Source organism: Blennius ocellaris, assembly GCF_963422515.1.
Source record: "Blennius ocellaris genome assembly, chromosome: 4".
NCBI lineage: Eukaryota > Metazoa > Chordata > Actinopteri > Blenniiformes > Blenniidae > Blennius > Blennius ocellaris.
This window is the reverse complement of record NC_137653.1, coordinates 7,297,754-7,322,705: the sequence shown is the minus strand read 5'-3', so window position 1 is coordinate 7,322,705 and position 24,952 is coordinate 7,297,754. Positions and strand designations below refer to the sequence as shown.

Below are 24,952 nucleotides of genomic sequence, written 5' to 3'. Positions count from 1 at the left end.
TACTGTACGGAGCACACAGTCAGCAACTCAGACACATCTGGGGTCAATATGGGGCTCTCATTCTCCAACAAGGGTCAGTAAAAAACAGACTTGAAAAGGCTCCCCCAGCACCAAATGTGCCTCCACCAGCATCCCCAGCCATGTGAATAATGGACCATTACACCAGCCCTCCCCCAGGGAGTATGAATCATCCATGTATCATGTCTGCGTGTGGTCGACTGGTTGGCGTCCAGCAGTGCACAGCACTAAGCCGCAGGTGGAACATGTGATACATCCTCTGTTTTTTGTTTTTTTAAACATCATTTTCCTAAAGCCGTGAATCACGTAGAGTTAATCCATCATTGGCTAGATTTGGAATTGGTTTTCTGATTGAAAAGTCACACTATTGACTTTCAATATGGTTAATGAAGTCTGCCTGGCTTGGTTTACTTCAAATTCTGTCTCTTTATGATGGATTTGGCTCCGCTTCGAATTTGCTACATTACTCAGACAGCAAAATGTTTACTTTCAGTATTAAGTGCCTTATCAATCGGAACATTAAAAAAAAAAAAATAGAGTGCAGGATGACATCACGAGATAATACAACATCATAACAGAGCAGATTCTCAGACCACCAGGCGGTCAATGTGGCTCCACCTGAGTCTGTGGGTCTCGGGAAGACGTGTGCATCAGCTCTGTTGTGAGCTCCATCTGTGAGGAGGAAGTTTGCTTTTCTGAGGATGATGGAGACTACATTAATTTTCCAGTCCAATAATCGCACGACGAGTCAATTTTCTGGGCCTTGGCGGAGATGCAGCGTCTACCGTCTCTGAAGCGGTCACTGATGTATCGCAGGAGCATTTGCTGATGTACCACTGCTCTCGGATGTGAAGGCTGGCCAAGATCCTTTTGCTTTCACTATAGTCAAGTTCAATACAAATCCAAATTAAGCACCAGGAGGATCAGAGATGTGTAGCTTTCTCATCTGTAGGTTTCGTTTTTTTTTCCCAGAGAGAGTAGTATTTGAACAGACATAAATCACTGGACACAGAGCTGTGCTGTCTTTCTCAAGTCATTTCCCACATTGTGCTTCTTGTACACTGTACTGCTCAGTGCACACCACGTAGAAATGCCGGATCTACCACTGCATCAAAGGGTTCAAATCCCAAGTCCCGATTTTTTTTTAAATTTCTTTTTCTTTTTCTTAAAAGCCACGCCATGCCTCATTTCAATTCTCAGTCACAGAGCATGTCTGGAGGGCTGCAGCCATGCATGCACTGCTTGAAAGCATAGTGCCTCCTGCTGGATATCTATGTTCATTGCATCAAATGGAAACATACTGTATGAAATACTAACCACAAATATTATTCATGGTTATTATTACAGTCTCCTGCATCATTACAATTTTATTCTCGTCTACAGTATTGTGACTATAACAGAGCAACTGTAAATTAATTTTGTGCCAAAACATTTATAAAAGAACCCAAAATCAACTAAATAAATAAAATGCAGGGACACGAGTGAGACTTCCCAACGGTGAAAGGAGTTTATTAAATGTGAACATTTGTGTGGTTTTTAGCAATATTTTGGAGCCTTCACTTTTTTCTTATTTTTCTTAAAGTAGAAATGGAAAATTTCTGTTACAAGTTTTTGTGTGTGTCTGTCCATGGAAACATGAACAGACATAGAGACCCTGTCTTTACAGTTCCATCAAGACGAGATCAGTATACACACCCGCTTCTCGACCGTCGCACATTCTTGTCTCCTTCCATATTTGAAAGAAACGTCCATCATATCACTCTACATTCATACTTGTGATGCTCTTTAGACTGGATGTTAGCAGACTTTTGCAACCAGGTTTAGAAACCCTGTTTCACTGCTGCATTAATATCTGTGGTTTTTAATTAGATCTCATATGAGTGGGTTTTAGTCCAGATACTTGATGCATAATCAAGATTCTCCATCTTGTTTGTGCTGTTCATTGCAGGAAAATTAAAACCCTCACATCATGTTATTCTAATGTACTGCTCGGATTTAATTTACTGCTCTCTTGTTTACCGTTTTGCATTTATCATTTGAAACTGATGAAGAGTGGCCTCAAAAGCATTTGTTGTTTCCATCTGTCTCATCCACTACATGTTTTTTTTTTCCTTTTTAAATTGTTCAACCCCACATGATGCATAGTTTATAAAAAAACAAAACAGACACAGCGATAGATTAAAAGTCACAGCGGTAACGGTGACATCCTGGCAATGGTTTCCTGTGTCACAAAAAAGGAGGTGCTATGATTTCTCACAGATGGCTTGAATGGCTTTTTACAGTCTGTAAATATCCCAGACCCGCTGGTAGCATTACTCAGTGGCCTGTCACCTAAGCAAACATACAGACACAAGGCCTGTGACACAAGCCACTTGGTTATCAATGGAGGACAGCTGTTGCTTTACAGTACAAACATGGCTCCGAGGCTTTTTAGATGACGCTTGTGTAGTACATTGCAACCTGGCTCAGATAAACAGATGTGAGCAACACATTTTTTTTAACCAGTAAACAATTTAGATCACTCTCCATTCTGGGTAATAAATGAGAATCTATGTTTAGGTAATGGACAGTAAAGTTTGGAGGTCACCAACATGGTTTTAAACAGAATTTTCTTTTTTCTGGAAAAAAAAAAAAAGAGGAAACAGGCAGAGAAGCATTGCTCTTTTTTGAAAGATGAGGGAGTTGATATGAAGGGATGGAGGCAGACACAACAAGGTTGTTTTCTTTTTTTTTTTTTTTTTTTTTTTTTTTTTTAATCAAACTAGCATCTTATTTTGCTAAAGACATTTCGAGGCATGTTTATCAACTGCTCACACTGACAGCAAAATATTTGTGATTTTTACAAAAAAAAAAGTGAAGCCATAGTCATCTGAAAGTCCCTGTGCAGTGACTTTATTTCTGATCGTTTTAAAGCTGCAATCCCCAAATGTTTTCGGCCAACATCTGATAGAAATGCAAAAGGAGACATATTCAATTTGCTGACTCATGACAAGATTTTTTAAAGCAAATCCATCTCTGAGACATGGACTGAACTGTGACGGGGAGTGGGAGCCTGGTGGCCCACAGACTTTCACCACCCGAAGGTTCACAGAGCACCAGGTCTGGTGAGATCATCACTGTGAGACGTCTCCACTTCTAATGAGAGGGGAAAGGAGGCTTTCCAAGGCTACTCATGAACCACTGGAGGTCCTTGTGTCATCTGTGGTTTTGTGGTTGGACCAGCAGTGATCCAGGCTTTACCTTAAACTGAGTTTTTCCAGTGAGACCCAAAAAAGGTAATTAGCAAAAAATAGAAGGGGTTTTATTTTTAGGGGCAATTCATCATGGGATGCATCTCTTTGATGTCAAAGAAAGTCAGACTGGAAGACCTATTTAAAAGAGACTTTTACATTCTCTTTAAGACTGTGTGTTCTTAGGATTCAGACTTATTTCTCACCATTAGTCCAGTTATGAAATGAGCGGAACACTATGTTAAAGTGGAGTTCAACTTTTCCAGCTGAAACACCATTCACAGTTTCTGAACACCGAGGAGAAGAGCAGCTACAAAACAAAGGCATAATAGACTAATTATAATCCTACAACCTCCCACTTCTTGTGGACAAAGTTTCCATGACTTACAACTCCTCAGATTTGAGGTTATTCCTTGTCTATGGCAAAAACTGGCTAATGTTCACCTGTTAACTGTTAAAACATACGAGTTATTTCACTGGATGTTCCCATGACCAAGTGGAATACTGGCTTCGGCTGTCTGTTTTCTTCCCTTAACCAGAGGCTCATTTTCACACATTGATGGCATCATACACGTCATGATGATCATAACAGATTGAGTAGTTGCCCCAATCAAATCAATGCCGTGATATTAGTGACATGGGTTTCCCTGAGGCAAAGAAGTGCTATTAATATTATTTGCTCAATTGAGACGGGATGATAAACAAAGATGAAAACATTTGCATGTTGCAAAATAAAATCCCTTTCCCGAGGGATAATTTCCACAGCATTCAAGGTGTTAAGCATGTCTGTAGTTGTCACACTGGCCTGGCTTGATGGCACTTAGTTTGTGCCTTTAAATAGAATATATTTGATATTGTGGTTTTTTTGTTCAGTTGAAGATAGCCTCATCGTTACAGCTTGCGTATTATGAATTTTTTTTAATCCTTGGAGGTCTTTCTTGATAAAATGTGTTTCTGGTTTTAAGCTGACCCCTTTTCGCTTTGAGGAGTTGGATCACTACACTGTCTTACATGCTGCTTTTGCTTCGTACAAGAAGGTTACTCTTTCCAACTCTGTTAGTTGACACTGAGGTTTCATTCCCCATTTCAGAGTGATATGCTTGGTAAAAAAAAAAAGACCAGTTTGATACAAGTGATTACGTGGATATTTTGATAATTTAGCAATGTAAAGTCACCTTGGAAATAAGAAAAGAGAGAGAGGGCGAGAAGGAGACTCCAGGGAGAGAGAGGAAGATAGGGAGAGAGAGAGGGAGGGAGAGAGAGGAAGAGAGGGGCAGCAGGGAGGGAGAGGGAGGGAAATGTATTAGGGTCTCTCTTGGTCTCGTCATCCTTTTTTTTTTCCCCTTTTGTCTTTTTTTCGGGAGGGGGTGTTGCCTGCACACGGAGGCAGAGGAAGGCTGGCCGCTTCCTTTTCTGTCCGCTGAATGAGAGGAAAGGAGCTTTTGGCTTACAGAGGACATGACTCTTAATCTGCCACAAATAATTAAAGAAGCTGCGTTTGCTCGAGGGGGGAAAAAGAGCCATAAACATCTCCAATGAGTGGACGTATTTTGATTGGGAAAGTACCTCCGCGTCAGGCGGAGAGAGGAGCCAGAAGAACTTTCTTTTTTACCCCAAGGTAAAATAATAATGTTATTTCAGTGGTGCTTATATACTATTATACTTACAGTTGTAATTTAGTTTTTTGTTGCATCCAAGCAGTTGCTATGTTTTGTATCTCTAATATTGTCGTGACAAAACGACCTCAGCGTCATCTGCTGCCATTGATTTGGCATCAGGAAATTGAACATCTGTGGAAAGGCATTTTCTTGTTGGAGGACAATGCAGTGCAGCTACCACAGCTGTCCCTCCACGATGAAGGATGTCTTCTCCTCTCATTCAACTGCACTCGTGTGTTCCCTGGGCACACGTTGACAATGACTTTATGCAGAAAACACACACTGCAATAAGCATTCTGCCTGTGTTTTTTCCTCTTTAATCTGGTTTTATAGTTGCGGTATAACCAAGATTCAAAGACTGAGCAAGAAAAAAACCTTTTGACTGTAAAATGCAATGCACGCTTGATTTTGTTGTGTCTATCTTTACTGTGCCACTTCCAAACCTGGACAGTGATTGTGACGTGTCCCCTCAATCTTTTTAAAACATAATGTTTTTTGCAGCAGTTGACTCACAAAAACACACATCAGGAAGACATTCGGGTCATGGCACTGGAAACAAAACGTTAATTGGCACACGTGTATGAAGTATGACTATGCTAGTGTCCTCCTACACATTCCCTATCCGGCTTAACCTCCGTGAGTCGACAGCTTTTAAGATCAACAGTCCACAGACCCTTCTGCCTCCTCCTCAGGCTGACATCCCTCTGGGGTTATTCATGGCCTCTCTGTCGGTCCTAACAGAGGCGGCATTGTTCACACATACCACCAACATCTGCACTCAATGCATATGATGGAAATATCCTCACTGGTGATGGCACTTGGAAAGGATTTTTTGTTTGTTTTAGTTTTTTTTTAATCAAATCAAACCTTTGTTAACAAACTGTTCCATCACTTTTGGCAATGCTTTTTTGCACTGACCTGCTCAAGGCAGAAATGGGAATATGTTTCCTGTCCGTTTTACTACAGTGAATGCAACTCAAGGCAAGCCATGTGATTAAATCCCATTCTGAATGTGTGCATAAGCCATTTTTGTCTCCCTGTATTTTTCTGTGCAATTCCATGTTCCGTGCCTTTGCTAATTGCAGAGTGCAGACCCACAAAGAGCATTTTCAGTGCTGAGGGGAAACCGAGGAAAGGGAAAAGAACTGCTTCAGCTCAAGCAGTGACTCCGCTTTAAAGGGTCATATTAATTTACCTTCTCCACTGTGCCACATTCCGTGTGCCAACACAAATTTGATTACCACCTGTGGTTGCCAGTAGTAATGATGGGGAACGTAATTACACAAAATCTGAGTTGGACTTGCATTTATCTCTCAGGAGATATTAATTCTAAATTCAACAAGACATGATTGCTTTTCTAAAGCACATTAAACATGTTTCCTTTTCAATCTGAACTCCACTCTGACCGTTGTTAATGTTTTGGTTGAACGGCGGGCTACATTTTCATTAGGCTCCACCCATTTTTCTGTGTTTTATGTATATTTCTTTTTTAAATAAGTCTGCAGCCTGATTTCCAAAGCCCAGTGAGCAGTTTCTCATAGCCCTGCAGGGACTGGCCATCCCTTCTGTCCTGAGGGAACGGGGCCAGTCTGGCAGCATCTGTTTTAGGTCATCGCAGAGCCTTATTAAGGGGTGGAGGAAAGGGTCATCGAGGGTTTAGGAGCCCGTCACTCTGATTTCTCTCATCTTACATCTTTAGAAAATACCAGACTGCTTTCCAAGCCCTTAGCTGTCTATCACCGTACGTTTTATTCTGCATGATTTATCAGCATATCCTGTGAAAGTTTCCCTTGAAACTACACTTGATGGCTGCGGTATATTAACTCCCATTTTTTATAAACTCTTCGCTTTGCCGTCTATGTTATTTTGTTGAAGTATATACTTCTGAACTATAAATTATCTACCTGAACTGAAAGTTTTATTTCCCTCACTTGCTCTTCAAAATTTTTTGGTGACGAGCAATTAAGTTTCAATTTTTCTTCATAGAGTTTGTGAATGGTTGAAAAGAGTTGCAATGTACTTTGAGATGCTTGTTTTCAGTGTTTTGCTTTTTAATGCAGAACATTATGATGAATAAAAGGTCTTGAAACATATGGCCACATATAATCTCAAGATACTGCAGATTATGTGCTTGTCTGAATAGATGCATTGCAGCTTTTGTCACAATTTATATATATTTTTTGCTATAGCTCTTCTTTAAATACATTAAATCAGAAGTTTTTTTTTTAATGATTTATAAATAACACGATTTGAGGAAATCTTGAACTCATTCCAGAGGATTATTTTCACCATATGGCCCTTGACTGTAATATTTGAATAAAAGCAGATGTAGCCAAGTCAGAATTACCTGCTTCTTTGAGCACAGGACCACCGTCTGAGACCGTTGACTGCAGACAGATGGGCTTATTAGTGTTGGTGCTGACTCTTTCTTAAACACAGAGAACATTGCAACTATTTACATTCCACATTCATACACTTGGTTTTGACCCAATACTTTCGCACTTTTAGTAAAAATGATCATCCTGTCTTTTTTTCAGTTGGGATGAGAGCAGTTCTATCAGTAGTGGACTCAGCGATGGTGATGGCGATGGGTCGGAGAACCTCAGCTCAGAGGAGTTCAATGCCAGCTCATCTCTTAACTCCCTCCCAAGCACACCCCTGGGATCCAGACGCAACTCTTCTGCTATGGTGAGTTGAAATGTTGTACCAGTCTGTAATACAGCATGTGGCAAAGTGCCTCTGTCTGTCAACGTATTTTGTTGGTGGAAGCAGTGATTGCAGCTTAGGCCTTTAAGCATTTCCAAAGCCTCAATTTGCGATTCACTTTGTTTTGTGTTAAAGGCAAGCCGTTTGATTTTTGAGGCCACAGAAGACACCTCAGACCTCACCTCTGTGATATTTATAAACCTGAGGTCGCCCCACAGGCCAATGTCCTCATCTACTCAAAAATGTGTTGTTTTAACTTTAACAAGCTTATTGATGCACTACAACATTTAGCGAATGTCTTACATTTCAGTTCGATCTGTATATCTATGCAACAGTACACTGTGTGGTGGGAGGCAGACAAAATTTTTGCTTCGATTTTCAGCCCAAATGGACAAACTATTAAAAAGTTTGAGTGTTCTGTTGTGAAAAAAAAAACAACCAAAAAAAACATTAGGGCACCTCAATGAGCCATCTGTCACTCGGGATTGCATTTATAGGCTGCCAAAAAACAGCATGCTCAATTTTGTCCTCAGTGCTCCCTCTACAATGCACCACATGATGGTTTTTCTATTATTGAGCTGCCATTTTAATCTCTTAACTGCACATTCATAGGCTGCTGAGAAAAAGGTCTATGCTCTTTTTCATTATTCAGTTTTCTTCTTGAAATAACCCACTGACTTATCTCTCTGTGTTAAACCAATGAATATATATTTTTCTTACTTTGTCTTTCTCTGTGGCTTTCTTAAATCCATTGGGGCATATCACAGTATCTGTTCCTCCGTCCCACTGGAACGCAGTTTAGATGGAACCCAGATTAGAGGACAGTCAATGCCAGAGATAACAGAGATAACCGGCACCATGTCTGACATTTACCCACACTGCGCCTCTTTTCTTCCTCCCTCTGCAGCTCCGCACTGATGCAGAGAAGCGCTCCCTGGTGGAAAGTGGACTTTCTTGGTACAGCGAGGATGGCAAAGCCAGCCATAAGCTTCACAGCAACAGCTATGACACGGGAAGTCTCAAGACAGAAGCACCAAGCAAGTGGAGAAAGAAGCCTCCCGGCCTCAATGAAGATTTTGGGTTGAAAGGTGATCTGAAGAAGCCTCAAAGTTTGGGCCAGCCTGGGAGTTTCAAAAAGGCCAGAAATCCTCCTGTGGGCGTGACATCTCCAATCACCCATACCTCCCAGAGCATGCTGAGGGTCGTAGGTAAGTCCTGATGAAATCTGTTATCTATGTAACCCTCTTTGTGTAAATTCTCTGCTGTTATTGCTAAACAGAAGTAGAAAAAATGTAGCCTCAGTGTTCCACCATATTGCAAAGAAAAGCCTGGTACTGTACATGTCTGCTCGAGGATATATGCCATCGACATTGAGGTCATGACTTAATTCCAGTAAGATTTGTCTTCCTTTCTAAAGCAAGTTCCAGCATTAAGCTTTGGTGAATAAAATTATTTCAACTGCACTTTGACAGGGACACGCTCTGACAAAGATTTAGAGGCTGGTTGTTTTGTGTTTTTGTTTTTGCTCTTGTTATTACTATAATATTGCCTAATGGATCATAGTAATTGCTCCTGCAGTCCTGCTGCCACCACGCCAGCCACCCTGATAACATTGATTGATTATTTAATGATGTGCTGTGATGTCCTTTTATTTTCAAGTCAAAATTAGTTGAGTCATTCTCAACATCAGGTGAACATAAAAACTCTTATAGTTTATTCCGGAGTTTCAGGCTTCCTGTGCTTGGTACTTAGCATTACTCTGGTGTGAAGACAATGGATTATGAGCGAGTGTAGTGCTACCTAATTTTTTTCAATACTAGAATAAATCTCCATATTATACTGGTTTAGTAATTTATTAAAAAAAAAAAAAATACACATTTGTTTTTGCAGTTTTTGTTATAAAACCATGGATGTGTATAAATAAATATCTGGGTCTTTGTAGCTAAAGGACAAATTGAGAAAACTGAGTTGCAAATACAGGGCCATTGTTTGCATTTTTTCCACAATGTAGTCAATTCTCCCTTTCTTTCTCAAATAGCACCTAAAACTGAGAAACCCCTAGACAAATGCAAGATGTCCATCAAAACTGCGGGTCTGCAACGGTCACGATCAGATGCTGGGAGGGATCATCACCTGGGAGAACACCGAAAGCCCCCATCTGGTTTAAGCAAACCTACTGCCGGAACCTCCTTCGGTTACAAAAAGCCCCCGACAGCCATGGGTACTGCCACCGTCATGACAGCAGGGGGCGCAACAATCTCCAGTGGCTCTGCGACTGTGGGAAAAATCCCCAAGTCATCTGGTATCCCGGTGAAGCCTGTGGGAGGAGGGATACCCTCAGGCAGAAAGAACAGTTTTGATGCCAGCAGCGAGCAGAGCTTCCTGGGGCCAAACGCCCGAAACAGCATTCAATACCGCAGCCTGCCTCGACCGGCCAAATCAAGCACACTCAGTGTGATTGGTCGCCCTGCAAGTCGGCCTATCAGCAGCACGATCGACTCCAGTCTGCTGAGTTTGAAACCTGTGCCCATGGCCTCCACCGGGCCCAGGGTGAAAGAACCCAGCAGCTGTAGCGGCAAAATGACTAATCGAGCGAGCACAGGCCCAGTGAACCAGACGGACAGAGAGAAGGAAAAGGAAAGAGCCAAGGCCAAGGCTGTGGGTGCTGACATGGACTGCTGCTCTCTGAAGGCAGAGGACACGCAGTCTGAATCCACTGGAGAGTCGACTGTGAAACTGCACGGCCTGAGGCGAACTAGCAGCAGCAAATATCCTGAACTGTCATCGCCAACCACACCAAGGTTTTTCAATTTAAAAGCTTTAACTGCTTGGATCACACAAACCATACAAAGTTTTCCACAGGATTCTATTCCCCCAGTTGTAGTATTAATCACACACGTCACTCGGTTTTAGTATGCCGATTAATTCGCTGCCCATTATTGCGACAACACAGTTCAATGGAAGTGCCATTTTAGTTGTGGCACTGACAGAATGAAACAAAGAAAATGAAAATAAATCTTGTTTACGAGTAACATTGTTCCAACCTGGGAAAATCATTTTCTGATGAAAATCTACAGGACTCGTTTTAAACACTGAATCCCTTTCAATGAGTGTAATAGAAACTTTCTATGTTTTTGAGTACCAACTTTTGAGAGACAGCGCTAAATGTTGTGGAATATCTGCATACATACATTTAAGCCGTACAGAATTAGAAATGCCTGAAATCTGAAAAAAATATATACATAAATGACATATCATGGTTAATATGTACATCAACTAGTTGCAACAGTCTGCCTATGATGCCGGACTTCATCCTGGTTTGTTTTGTGACATATTGCCTCGCTTCTTTCCTGATTTCTAGAATGCTCAACACAAAGTCTCTCGGGCGCCCCCCCGGCTTGGCTCACCTCGACAAGGTCAATTCCAACAGTCTTGACTCCTGTGTGACCATCCACGACCTTCCACCCAAAGTCCCTCCGTACTCCAAGCTTCAAGACCTGGCAAGTTCCCACACAGCCACCCGCCTCACCCCCAGTCCAGCGCCCATCCTCCACATCGACTCCGCCAGCTCCTACACCAGCGAAAGCCTGAGCCTGAGCGGTTCACCCATGCTCTACCCTAAACTGACCGGCATGCACCGGAGTATGGAGTCGCTGCCCCTCCAGATGAGTGTCCCCTCCAGTGCCAGGTTTATCACAACAGATATGATGAACAAGGAAGAGCGGACGACTGGAACGTGGGGGGCCAGCAGCAGGACGTCTCTCACCCACTCAGAGAGGCAAGTATCAGAAAATCTTCAATCTGTATTAATGGGGAAATATGATCACTGTACAGTATTTGCCTCATGAAATTTCAACATGCATTTCCCAGGTTTTCAATCATATTGTTATTTTTTTTGTGAACTTAATTTCCTGTTTGTTTGTTTTTCCGCGAAAGCCCTAAACACTAAACATTGTCTCATTCTCCATGTGAAGAGTTCACCAACTTGTTCAGTTTCAGATAGCATTGATGGAACTGTGCTAATCACTACACCTCTGCATTCCTTAAATAGAAAATTAAATTAAAAGAGTATTTATTAGTTATTTAGTCAGATATAATGTCCCAAGACTAGTTGTCAGTAATATCGCTACAATTTCATAAAACATTAAGAAAACTAATCTTCTTTGATACAAACACAAGATAAAACCACCAGGAGAAACTAAACTGTTGCTCTTGATTTTTGTTGAAAAATGAAGCCACTCAGTCAACGAGACACAAAGTTTGCAATGCCTACTGTTAGAAATATGTCCATCTGTTTTCCACTAATGGTGGGAATGGGGGCATTTATTACAGCAGCAACTCCCCCACGTCCAACTGAGAGAACGTTGAACATATTGGTGAGCAGCCAACATAGTATTTTTTTCCCCCTCAGATTGGAAAGTCCCAGCTCTCATATTGAAGATGAAATGCTGGATTAATCATTGAAAGTTCTGTTTATGAAGGTGGAGATGGTCCAAAATACTTTTTGCTAAAGGATCTTGCATTTAGACGTTCTGGTTTCTTAAACTTTTCACTGTTTTAACACAGACTACATGTTCAAACTGGATTTTTTTTTTTTAAAGCACACATTTCTGTATGCACGTCTTTGTCTTCACGAAGCTCAAAATATCAAAAAGTGTTAGTTAAATTGAAAGAGTTAAAAATATTGATGTACATTTTTGTGTCTTTTGTCATCTATGTCTTTTTTTGTACAGAATATTTTGCCTAAGGAAGCTTCAAGACAGTATTCTTCCTTTCGAAGGGGAATGTAAGCAGATATTTCACAGTTAAAGTGAGAGTTCTTTTTTGTTCCACAGACGCTATGGCTCAAGCCTGTCAGAGAGTGAAGGTAACAAACCAGGAAGGCGTCACTCCCACACCATATCCAACATGACGGAGAGTGATAGCCCCCCCCAGCTGCCTTCTCCCACTCGGCCCTTCCACCCCTCCTCCAGCAAGAACCCACTCACCAACGTGGGTGAGTCTCCATTTGGCAGCCGGATTCTAAAGAAGTCCTAAAAAGCTATTTAAGCTTCGAAAGTAATTAGACGAGAGTTCTTTGATAAGCTGTCTGCCTTAACGTTGCGTTTTAGGACGAGGATACTGAGATCACGCTGGGAGAGAGAGAAGTTCTCACAGCTGAGCAATGTTGGCACAGGTTGTCAATAATGGATTATTTCATGTGAGCGATAAGGAGCCAAATACAAGGGAATTAGATTTATCAGTGTGTGCATGCGCACACGCTCTGTTAACCTTGAGACGGAGGCTGAACGCTGCAGAAGCACTGAGGGGGTCAAGTCTGTCTATATTTATCATTTTGACTGTTGTGGAACCATAGGGTTGCCTTACACTGACTCATCGAAATAAGGGGGCTATACCAAGGTGTGTGTGTGTGTGTGTGTGTGTGTGTGTGTGTGTGTGTGTGTGTGTGTGTGTGTGTGTGTGTGTGTGTGTGTGTGTGTGTGTGTGTGTGTGTGTGTGTGTGTGTGTGTGTGTGTGTGTGTGTGTGTGTGTGTGTGTGTGTGTGTGCGCGCGCGTTTTTGTTTGTTTGGCACCGACTCTTGATGGTTTTTATGCATCTTTCTCATTATAGTTGCCCCAATTTCCAGTGGCAGCCCGAGGATATCTCGCTCCAACAGCATAGGCCCCCCCAGTGAGTCATCCTGCGATCTGTATGGATCCTCCCCCCTGGGCAGCAGTATGTCCCTGGCTGACCGGCCAAAAAGCATGATGCGGTCTGGGTCTTTCCGTGAACCAGGCGATGATGGTGAGCCTGTTCAGCTCTCCTCCCTGCAGCAAGAAGTCTTGTAATCTTGGCTGAACGAAACTAAGCTCTCTTCTCTCATTACGCACCCAATCTGTCAAGCAAATTATCAGAAAGACGTTTGTTTTTCCTTTGCGATGACAGTACAGAGGTGACATGAGGTTGTGTCAGGATTGAAAGGGACTACCTTTAGTCAAAATGTAAACAAAACATGAGAACCCCTGGTGATAGTTCAAACCTGCTCTCAATTTCAGATAATTGGCAAGCTGTCTACAAAACATTGTAATACGACACTACTACGAATGTCAATCGCATGTAATATTCCAATGCTATAGTAATTTCGTGTTTATGATTTGTCCTGATATATTTTGTTTACCTTGTTTTTCTATGGATGCAAGTTAAAGTCCTAAACCAATAACACCCGGAGCAAAATACTCGTAATCCTCCCCCAAACTAACTGCAAGCTAAGTGCTTTGTAGGTGCTATCTTTAGAAACCCATATCTGGAGATATATGCCTTCAACCACTAAACTGTATCTTTTCAAAGGAGAAGTTGCATTGTGTCGAGCTCTGAAGCAAGACGCAAAGATCAGATGATCATGAAGGGATACACAGAAATATTACATGAATGAGTATCCTGATATCCCCTCAAAAAAGTAAAGAGGACTTAATCTAGGATTTTTAAATATCGTAGTGTTTCATTTGAGCAATAAAGTATTAATTACCACATTGACATTGTTTCTAAAGATACTCCATCAGTTTTGATGTTCATTCTCATCTGTATTTTTCTTGTTTTTAGTACATGGCTCGGTCCTCTCCTTGGCATCCAATGCTTCATCCAACTATTCCTCGGTGAGTGTGTGTTTCATGTAAAGCAACAACTGAAAGTTTACCCATGTAAATAATGTCTAAAGAAAGTCTTTATTTTTCTTTTTTTTTTTTTGTAATGGGAAATGTTCACGTCATGGCTAAAACAAACAAGCTGTTTTGCTATTGTAAAGAAAGAAAATGTCAAAACACCCCCATGACCTGTTAGAATATTATATCATATATCTTGTAACCCATTAACATTTTGGGTAAGTTTCAAATTCAATTACTAAAAATTTTTTCCAAAGAAGCCCCATTTTATTTGTTGTTGTTGACGAGTTCGCTTCACTTCACTGCTCCTAAAGTTAACCTACTAATCCCTTTTGCTTTTCACAATGCTGTCTTAAGAATGAGGAGAGGATACAAGGAGAGGTGAGGACATTGTGTGAGAGGATTCAACTCTGTGTCTTTGCTGTACATCATCCATTCATCATTTCCTGTTTAAAATGATCCAGTTATCAAATCGTGCATCTGTGTTCTCGAAAGTCTGTGACCACAGATTTCTATCTGGAGCTCATAACTTGGTTCATTTTGTCTTATCTCTAATATTCTTTTTTTTTTTTTTTTATTTGCACCGTCATGTAACATTTATTAAAAACAGGCTACGTAACATTTTCGCATGAAAAAAATTCAAGAATAACTTTATTTTTGATGTTGTGCAGGCATCTTTTAAAGGATGTGTTCATGCTTGTCAGGTGTGGTCTGACCTGATAGAACTGAGGCAGTTGCAGTTATAGAATGAGGAAGTATAAACAATGGCATCCGCACCCCGGTACAGACAGTCTATTTCCAAATTCATTTCAGTGCAGTTTAAATTATGTTTGACCGAATCCTTAATTGCCACATTTTTTTGTTGTTGTCAATCATTATCTTAATACGACATCTTTATACTCTTTACACTTTTTGCCTTGTAAAAGATATCACCACAGTAATTCAACATACAAACACAACACAACATTTGCATCAAAACAACTTTTAGTCCCATTCCCAAATTTCAAAGTCTCTTTCTATGTTATTTTCATCCAGACCAGAGAACCACAAGGCTGAACACTGCCTTTAAGAACCCCCTCCTCCCAAAAAAATCACGATATTAAGGTTGTAACATACATGACATATAGTCAGTCAATGACTAATCTCTGCAACAGTTCCAGTTTTCTTCCTCTATTTGGTCTCTTTATTCACTATGTTCTTACTGCTCAGATGCAGTCTGTGCTTTGTCCACAGCAAATCCGTACATTGAGGCGAGAGCTGGAATCCTCCCAGGAAAAGGTTGCCGACTTGACCATGCAACTTTCTGCCAATGTGCGTATGGCATTTTTAGTTTATTTATTTAATTATTAATATTTCACTTTGGGGATTTAATATCTGAGGGGAAATAATTGTAACTCTCTCCTGGCCTAAGAAAATAAATATGACTCAAGTTAACTCTGCATGCTGGTGCAACTAATACGAAACTTACTTTTACGTTAACCCCTCGAACTCGACTCTGCACTCGTTATATTTTGACTACCGGTAACTATCTTCTTTCCACTTTGCCTCGTTTGTAAGATCGAGCAGAACTTCCTGTCTACTCTTCTGTTTTGAGGCATGAATTAGACGTGGCTTTAACTTTGTTATAGCCTTAGCAATTGCAGATCCTAACTGAAGTCACAGCCGATGTTATTTTGCACATTTACTAACCCGCTTTGCTGACAGCTAACCCGCGTGGATTGAATATATCAACTGACTGTATGATGCCCGATTCTGATGGGTGTGTGACTATGTCTCTGAGAGAGCGAGTGTGTGGGTGTGTTTGAATTGTTTTTTTTTTGTTTTTTTATGGGAAATTTTTCCCTCGCCTAACACCCGTGTCCCTCTCTTTTACACTTATGGCTGTGTTGACTGCTGGACTCACTGCTGCCCCCCCCTCCCCCTGCCTGCCTCTCACTGACCCACACCTCTGGATGCTGGGTGTAACAGCTAGGCCAGGTTTGTTAGTGTTGCTTTCAGAGCGCCGTGTCACTCTCTCAGAAAAAATTGTAAATATTGTGTGATGGTCGTCTGACATCTGTGTTTGGCTTGCGTTTTGGTACATCCCGACCGAGCCCTCCAATTTATTTCATGTTTACTGCAGCTGTAACTATCGATCACTTTTGTTTGATTGAAAAATGTAGTTAAGGTTTTCTTTTGAACAATCCAAACTTTTTAATGGTCTATTTTCCAGATTAAAACATTGTAAATGTGTCACACACTTGCACTATGAATTTACATTTTCAGTCATCTTATAGAATATGAGTAGTGAATTATTCATCTTGTTTAACTATGTGCATGTGTTAGTAGTCTTCATTATAAGTACACACATCACTACTGTTAAAATGCTTATTAAATTAAATAGGCAACAATAAAAGATAAGACAAAGAGTTTTTTGTTGAGCTAAAGTTACACTTTATTCAGTTGCTATGACCAGATGTAAATAACATTATAGTGAAGCTCTGTTGTTTGTCTACTCACAAGTGAATTGAATGAAATTGATTCTTTATTGATTACGCATTGGATAAGCTGTTATTTTTTGTATTGCGATATTCCCTGAATATATTTTTATTTATTAAATATATTAATATAAGTATTAATAAAAACAGTCATTTTATCAGCCTGGTAGACCTTTGTGATGCTCTTAAACTATCAAAAACACCCTAAAAAGAATTGTCTGGCACAGTTATCTCAAAAACAACAAAAAGAGATTGTATCATGATCTTGCGACTGATGGTGTCAGCCGTTGCCTGGAGAAGATATTTTTCCTTCCTTCACACTTCCATCATCAGCAGTGTTGGTCGAGCCGCAAAGGTCAAACTGACGAGCTCAGGTTGACAAGGCTTATCCCCGATGCCACACCACTTCTTTCCTTCACCGCCATTACTCTAATGTCCTGTTTCATGTCTGACATCATCCACAGCTGTCTGCCACATCATCATCCCCTCCTCTACCCCGGCAGATGGAGGAAGTCCATTTGTTTGTTGTTTGTGTGTGAGGTGGCAGACCAATTTAATTTGGCTGGTGACTCATACCTCCCTGCTTACACCCGTCCGCGCAGACTCACTCTCCTTCTCCCTCCATGTCTTTTTCTCGCAGGCTAATCTGGTGGCAGCATTCGAGCAAAGCCTGGCGCTGATGACCGCCCGCCTGCAGACACTGTCGGTCTCCTCAGAGCAAAAGGTATCCTGTACGGATGGCACCGATGAATGCTGCAAAGTTTTATTTTTACATCGAAAAATGTGACTCGTTGAAATCCAAAAACAAACCCCTGTATACTGACTGAAAAGTTCACCGGAGCCGAACACAATTGATTTTTTTTTTTTATCACAACATATGCAACAAGTACCGGTATTTGTGAAATTACCAATCGGATGAGTTTCACATTCACTGAAAGAGAAACTACTTCGATAGTTGATTTGTAATTTAGACGGGGGTCAGAGGTTTGCATAGTGGGAGACCTCCATGTTGTCATCTACCACTCAGCAGTGTGACATCCCTCACCCCGCAGGAATCTCCTTTCAATCATCAGCCTGTCAGCAAACACCAACACGTATCATTGTTTCACTTCTTCAGGACTCTGAGCTTAATGATCTGAAGGACACCATCGAGATCCTGAAAGTCAAAAACACAGAAGCCCAGGAGATCATCCAGGGGGCTCTCAGTAACCCAGACATCACCCCAAAAGGTAGAGACTGTGGATCAACTGTGTCTTAAATCAGATTTTGTTTCAACGACTGTTTTTATCATGAAATTAATTATTTAACGGAGAAAGAAAGATGGGTTTTTTTTGCAATGAAGTCTATTCTATTATACTTATAATTCTATTATTAGTATTGAATGATTACTTGTAATTTACCCACTTTACTTCAAAAACTCCACAGCTCATGCCCATTGTACTTTATTCCAATGGTGTATTCATGGATTTAACATGTTTTGTCCTACAAACATCCTTAAAAAAATGTGCTTAGTTGAGACGTTTACTGCCCAGGAGAATTCACCCTCTCTTCCTGTATTTTGCAAAATAACATTTTCTCCCAATTCCTTTTTTTTGAATGTGCTAATGATAAAGCCATAAGTCTCATCCAGTGATGAATTCGGTGATGATGAGCTGGCACGGATCGAAATAGGTCTTTACCTAAGCCCCAGCAGCGTGACGCAAAAGTGTGTTTAGCTTCTTTTTTTATATATATACTCATCCGTCTCTTCTCGGTTTCAGAGCTGCTGATCAATCGGCAAAACTCATCCGAGAGCATCTCTAGTCTTGCCAGCACCACAAGCCACTCAAGTGTTGGGAGTCTCAAGGAGCAGGAAGCCAAGAAGAAGAAGAAGAAAAGCTGGGTGAGGAGACACTCGCGGATGCCCGTCATCATATTGAGGATGAACAAGAGTTTTATCAATTGCAACCTGAGCTCAGAGAACATGATTCTGAGGTTTACAACATGAGAAATGATGACATACAGTGTGTGTTTTCCTTGCAGTGATTTGACAATCAAATCAATCTGCAAATTAAATGAATGCATAAACACATTCCATTTTAATGGAAACCATTTCAGATACATGTAATAAAATTTATATAACTTGATATCAGCCTGCAGTTTTGTTTTGTTTTGTTTTTTGTTTCTTTTAAATAAGCAGTGGGCTACCACCAGATTCTGTTGTGTTGTGTTTCATCTGAAAAAAAAGTCGGTCAGCTGTTCTCTCCTTGATTTTCCTGCATGCGCATGTTGAGTTCGTGCCTGTGTGTATGTGCGAAATTCTCCTCCTATCTTGTTCCAAATCTGTTATTAAGTATGACTCTGGTCTCTCCCTCATGCTGCCCTGTTTTTTATTTTAGGTCTTTGAGGTGAGTGATGTTGTTGCTACAGTAAACAAACCTCAAACTCCTTTCAACACTTTCCTGCTTGCGTCTGCCTCATGAGTCATACTTGTGAACTGTTTGGAAACACCCTGTCATCTGTGTTTTAATGAAAAATGACCAAATCCCTGCGTACTATGTTTCTGTCATGTTGTAACATGGAATCATAGAATTATGTTTACATGTAGTGATAACTCCACATTTTTATGTCGGGTTGTTTGATATTTTTGCGAACATAGCCAATTCTTTGATTATAAAAGTGTTGGCAACAATAAGTAAGAATAATACTTGTGTCATCGGGACTTTTTTTTTTTTTTTATCACTTCACTGCATGGAGAAGGCTTGGTAATAAATGAGTGTGTCAGAAAATTTCTCGGTTTAAATGTTAGCCAATACAACAAAAGACAGAAATCAACAGAAGTACCTCTCTTGTGGTGTCGAGAGATGTTTCTTATTGCATCTTTGTTTTGTGTTTCATCTGTCAACAGTTGCGCAGCTCCTTTAACAAGGCTTTTAGTAAAAAGGGATCCAAGTCGCCCGGGCCGTATGCTGATATTGAAGAGATCGCCACGCCAGAGTCCTCAGCACCTTCCTCCCCCAAAGTCCACCATGATGGAGAGAGCTCCTCTTTAACCATGAAATCCTCAACATCTGCATCATCATCTCGGTAAAGCCCTTCATAAAGGACATATATATATATATATACACACACACTGAGAAATGAGGTTTGTTACAGTTGATTGTCACTTCCTACCTGTATGTCATCAGGCTGTGTGAAGAAGAGGATGTGCCTGATGATAAAGTGGTAACAGAACTGCGGTCCGAGCTGTGGGAGAAGGAGCGTAAACTGACCGACATCCGGCTGGAGGCTCTCAGCTCTGCTCACCAACTGGAGCAGCTGCAGGAGGCCATGACCAACATGCAGGTATGTATCAATCTCTGTTTTAAATTGGATTTGAATTCGGTTTATTTTGAATGTGTACCAAGTTTGGCGCTTGTAGAGCAAAGCATTGTCTGGTTTAATATCTAATGAGGTTAGAATTGGTTTTAGCCTAGCTGTTTGCAAACAGATTCCCTCATTTGGACCGATTTTACCAAGGTTATAAGGACTCCAATGGGCTTTCAGCCGTTGGGCCGCTACACTCCAGCGATTTCTTTGGAAATAGTGCATTGATTACTGAATAGAGCACTAACAGTCGTGATTTGTTTTTATAGAGGACAGTGGAGAACCTGAAGGCTGAGAATGACCATCTGAAGACCGGCACTCCGTCCCCCTGTCCATCTCCCGGACCCTCCAGCTCTGTCTCCCAGTCATCAGGTCTCACTACTCTGGGAAACTCTTCGCCCCGGCAGTCTGTGGCCATTCACATGCCAAAAAGCTACAGCAGAGGGTTGAGTGAAGGGAACAGCTCAGGTACGGTATTAAAAAAGGGAAAACTGCAATGGAACCGCATGTAACACAGCGACTTTAAAATTGATCAATTGATCTTAACAACATAGAAATAAGCTGATCTATAGCCAACGCTACGCAGCATAAAACTTCTACATAACTGGTCATAGAATGGACACGTTCACCAACATTGTTTTTATTTCATTCCCAGTTTACAAGTAAGGAGAATTTTGACACACAACAGCTGTTTTCTGCTCTTTTCTCGTATGATAAATAAATGCTAAATTATATCACCACCAATATCTTTAACCGTGTGTTTCTCTTGATTTTTTTTTTTTTTTTTTTTGTGGAAGTGTCTACACAAATTACAATTTTCCCAATATAAATTCTCATTAAACTGTTCAAAACACAAAGGGAAAAATTAACTAGATGCACAAGACCACTGGTTGGCACAGACTGGAATTAAGGTTCAGTTTTTTCTCTTTAATTTCCCTCTCAGCAGAGACCCAATCAGCCGACTCTCTCAGCCTTTCTGCACAGAGAGACGACCATCGTGTTAGAGTGGTGGTTTGTGTTGCAGACCTGCGCGTCTTCAAAGACGTGAGTGTGCTTCATAAATTTTTTTTTTTTCTGAAAGCTTCTCCTCTTCCTTAAATATTCTCTGTCAGCTAATTATCACACCTTCACTTTGTATCAACAGGATGTCAAACAGCAGGATTTCTTTATTGGGACCGTCCGGGTGAATGGCAGAATGGACTGGGTCATGCTGGATTCAGCGGTCAGCCAGGCTTTTAAGGTGGGACGTCTTCTTCTGGTTCAATGTGACCCGTTCAAGGACTGAATGTACACTTTGCATGAAGCACTATTGTGATTCAGCTGTCGCATTAAATTTAGCAGGTTGTTCCTTTAAAGAGCTCATCTGTTGCTCAGTGATAGAAGGTCGTCTAAGCAGGCATGGCAGGTTTGTTTGTAGCTCTCCATTCCTGGTATGGATGGCATCCAGTAAAAGCCAACATGTCCTCGGCAGAACCCACACTGCTGGAAACTTACTGTGAATATTCACAGGGGATACTTTGTCCCACATATTGTGCAAACTGTTTCCTTTGCAAACTCAAAATCTCCTTTCAGCATTTTTATCTGTTTCAGTTTTTTTTTTTTTTTTTTTTTTATAATTCCAGGTGTACATCGCCAAGGTGGATCCCACCTCCAGTCTGGGGCTGTCTACAGATTCAATCTACAGTTACAGCATGGGACACATCAAGAGAGTGCTGGGAGGAGAGGCCCCTGAGACTCAGCCATCTCGCTGCATGTCCCGAGGACCTGGCAGCATCACAGTGGCTTTGAAAGGTCTCCACACAAGTTGCAGTTGTGTTTGTTGTATTTGTATATCAAACAACCATTTCATGGCATGGAGAGAAAAAAAAAAAATAATCCCACATAAGCAAGCCTTGGCGACAGCGGTGAGGAAAAAGTCCCTGAGAGAAACCTCTGCAGATCCAGGCTCAGAGGTGGCGGCTTTCTGCTACACCGGTTGGGGTTAGTGGGATCGTGAATGAGGACAGACACTGGGAACAATAAACAATGTTGCTATTCCAGTTTTCAGATCTTTTGCCCAGCCAACCGCAGCAAAAAAAAAAAGTGTTTATTACCTTTGATTTTGTCCTATAACAATGTGTCAGCTGTGACTTTGGTGGTTAGGTGAGGTAATAGCACCATGTTTAATTCTGTAGAAAAAAGCCAACGTCAGAAAGTATCTATTTTCTTCATGTTACAGAAGAACCCTAAAGTTGTCCGTGTGTCCATTCGTCCATCCACACGCCTTCTATACCACTTATGTTGCCCCCCCTCTCAAGAAATACTAAATACATATCTAAAAAGAGAGAACATGTAAATTCCACACAGAAGATCCCTTAATCCAGGACATTTGTTGCTGAACACTACACCACCAAACTGCTATGAATTAGGTTCCCACTAATGGTGAGGATACACTGTCACTGGTCACCAATCTATCAGAGGGCTAACACTGACAGACAGACAATCACCTCTACACACATTTACACCTCGGGGTAATTTAAAGCCGCCAATAAGCTTAACAACTTGTCTTTGAGTTGTGGAAGGAGGACCGAAGTCCATTTGCTGTGAGTCGATGCTCGTCACCTGACCACTGTGAAAGATGTCACTGGGTAAAATCTAAACACAGCAGGAGATCCATTTTAATTTTAGTTTACTGAAGTTTGAGCTCATAAATAGTTTTGAAGAATGTGCCTTGCGACTCGAGCTTTGATTTTCATACCACAGATATGTTGATTGAAACCTCTGTCCACATAAGTAAATACCGATGTTTACTTAATCAGGTTTCATTTCATCCATCAAGAGATTTGCCTTAGCTTTTCGTTAGTGTTTATTTGAAGTCTTAATTGCAAATCCTTATGCTGGTCTGTTTGTCAAAGTGACTGCATTTCTGGCTGTCCTAACTGGTGTTTGGTTTTCTTGTTTTTTTGGGGGGGGGGATTTTTTTTCCATGTCGTCATCCTAACCTGAAGCACTTCAACTTGCATGACCTCAGGGCAGCTGATGAACTCATTAATATTTCAACTGTATATTTAAATTAAATTCCCACTTGATATAACCTGTTAGAGGCATTTTTTGGCTTGAGCATGTGATAAGCAGACGTCGTTAATCACACAGAATGCGGTTTGAACTGTGTGTGTGTGTAGATTATGTGTATATCCACAGAAGTGTTTTGTTTTCCGAGCAGTGCAGATGAGCAGTCCATCAGTGCCTTTAAACTAAAGCTGTGATCAGCAGAGAGAGTCAACGGTCTAGTTTGGAAGTTGACCCCTCGTCACCATTGCATGCAGGAATGTGAGGACCGGCGTGCGAGGAGCGCTGGGAAAGCAGTGGCAGCCCAGACGGGGCTCTCAGTAACCTGATCTGAGCCCAGTAGGGCCCAGCTGGTGGACCGGCCTCAGACTCTTGGGCCCCATAGATGTTAAAGCACACTGCACTCCTGCAGATTGGGGGTTGGGGGTGTGCTAACTTCCTGTACTTGATGCAAAGCTATTTTCAGAAAGACATGCTTGAGCTTGATGTTAAGGTACGAAGGACGTGTTAGGTGGTATAAATTAATTTCACAACATCTTCTTACTTAAGCCCTTCTTGTTAGTGAAGTGTTTCATTTCTGCCATAGGTATTGACAAAATTCCTCTCAATCACTTGAACATTATACTCCTCTTTATCACTTGATTCTATACAACCTGGGTGATTAGCAGATAGCCACCTTTATTTATTCCAGTAGTCCATTCTAAATGTCATATGTCTTTTTTTTCCCCACCTGCCTTCATTCAGGTTTGAAGGAGAAGTGTGTGGACAGCCTGGTTTTTGAGACGCTCATTCCCAAACCCATGATGCAACACTACATCAGTCTCCTGCTCAAACACCGCCGCCTCATCCTGTCCGGTCCGAGCGGCACGGGTAAGACCTACCTCGCTTCTCGGCTGGCTGAGTACCTGGTGGACCGCAGCGCCCGGGAAGTCACGGACAGCATCGTGGTCACTTTCAACATGCACCGCCAGTCATGCAAGGTAGAGGATACTGATGCTGCATAAAAATCAATACGACAGAGTGTGTCTGGTCTGTGATGTCAGTATCTCTTTATATGATGTCAATTACCCATGCTTATCTCATGTGGCTCTCTCTATTTCTCCTCAGGATCTGCAGCTTTATCTGTCTAACTTGGCCAATCAAATAGATCGGGAAACCACCACATCAGAAATACCTCTGGTGGTCATTCTGGATGATATTCATGATCCCGCTGCTCTCAGTGAACTTGTCAATGGTGCTCTCACCTGCAAATATCACAAATGGTAAACATACACACGTTTACAGTCAATCCAGATGTGTTTATTCAAGCATCAAATATAAACTGATCAAACACTGCTTTTTTTCTCCATTTAGTCCTTACATCATCGGAACAAGCAATCAGCCTGTGAAGATGATAGCAAACCACGGTCTGCATCTCAGCTTCAGGTTAGTTAAAAAAAAAAAAAGAAATCTTTAATACAGTGATTCACTGTTGTCAAACAATGTGAATAACAGGAAAATGTACACACGATAATAATCTGTGAAGTTGATGTTCACTCTCATTTTGTTCATCCTGGTTTGTGACTTTCCACCTCCCAGGATGGTGACCTTCTCCAACAACGTGGAACCAGCCAATGGTTTCCTCGTGCGATATTTGCACAGAAAGATGATGGAGTCCGAAGATGAGAGGAATTTGACCAACGAGGACCTCATAAGGGTGTTGGACTGGGTTCCCAAACTGTGGTATCATCTGCATGCCTTCCTGGAGAAGCACAGCACATCTGACTTCCTCATCGGTACTAAGAGCAGAGAAACTTTAACACCTTTAACAAAACACAAAAAAACTCATTTT

General features: G+C 41.3%; 1 protein-coding gene across 3 annotated transcripts in view; it reads left to right on the top strand.

Moving 5' to 3' along the window:
* nav1b (neuron navigator 1b) overlaps window positions 1–24,952 on the top strand; it is a 44,753-nt gene that overhangs the window by 15,215 nt on the left and 4,586 nt on the right. Inside the window, exons 4-24 of one of the 3 annotated variants that reach the window (XM_080495666.1) lie at window positions 7,444–7,594; window positions 8,520–8,820; window positions 9,651–10,413; window positions 10,974–11,390; window positions 12,448–12,608; window positions 13,224–13,397; window positions 14,193–14,245; window positions 15,461–15,562; window positions 17,369–17,452; window positions 17,846–17,957; window positions 18,489–18,610; window positions 19,616–19,794; window positions 19,896–20,052; window positions 20,343–20,541; window positions 21,020–21,117; window positions 21,218–21,313; window positions 21,696–21,864; window positions 23,866–24,101; window positions 24,229–24,383; window positions 24,475–24,546; window positions 24,700–24,896. In XM_080495666.1, coding sequence (XP_080351792.1) covers window positions 7,444–7,594; window positions 8,520–8,820; window positions 9,651–10,413; window positions 10,974–11,390; window positions 12,448–12,608; window positions 13,224–13,397; window positions 14,193–14,245; window positions 15,461–15,562; window positions 17,369–17,452; window positions 17,846–17,957; window positions 18,489–18,610; window positions 19,616–19,794; window positions 19,896–20,052; window positions 20,343–20,541; window positions 21,020–21,117; window positions 21,218–21,313; window positions 21,696–21,864; window positions 23,866–24,101; window positions 24,229–24,383; window positions 24,475–24,546; window positions 24,700–24,896 — 3,998 coding nt within the window. Of the gene's footprint in view, window positions 1–7,443; window positions 7,595–8,519; window positions 8,821–9,650; window positions 10,414–10,973; window positions 11,391–12,447; window positions 12,609–13,223; window positions 13,398–14,192; window positions 14,246–15,460; window positions 15,563–17,368; window positions 17,453–17,845; window positions 17,958–18,488; window positions 18,611–19,615; window positions 19,795–19,895; window positions 20,053–20,342; window positions 20,542–21,016; window positions 21,118–21,217; window positions 21,314–21,695; window positions 21,865–23,865; window positions 24,102–24,228; window positions 24,384–24,474; window positions 24,547–24,699; window positions 24,897–24,952 lie in introns of all 3 variants that reach the window. The other 2 variants (XM_080495665.1, XM_080495667.1) reach the window with 2 other exon arrangements.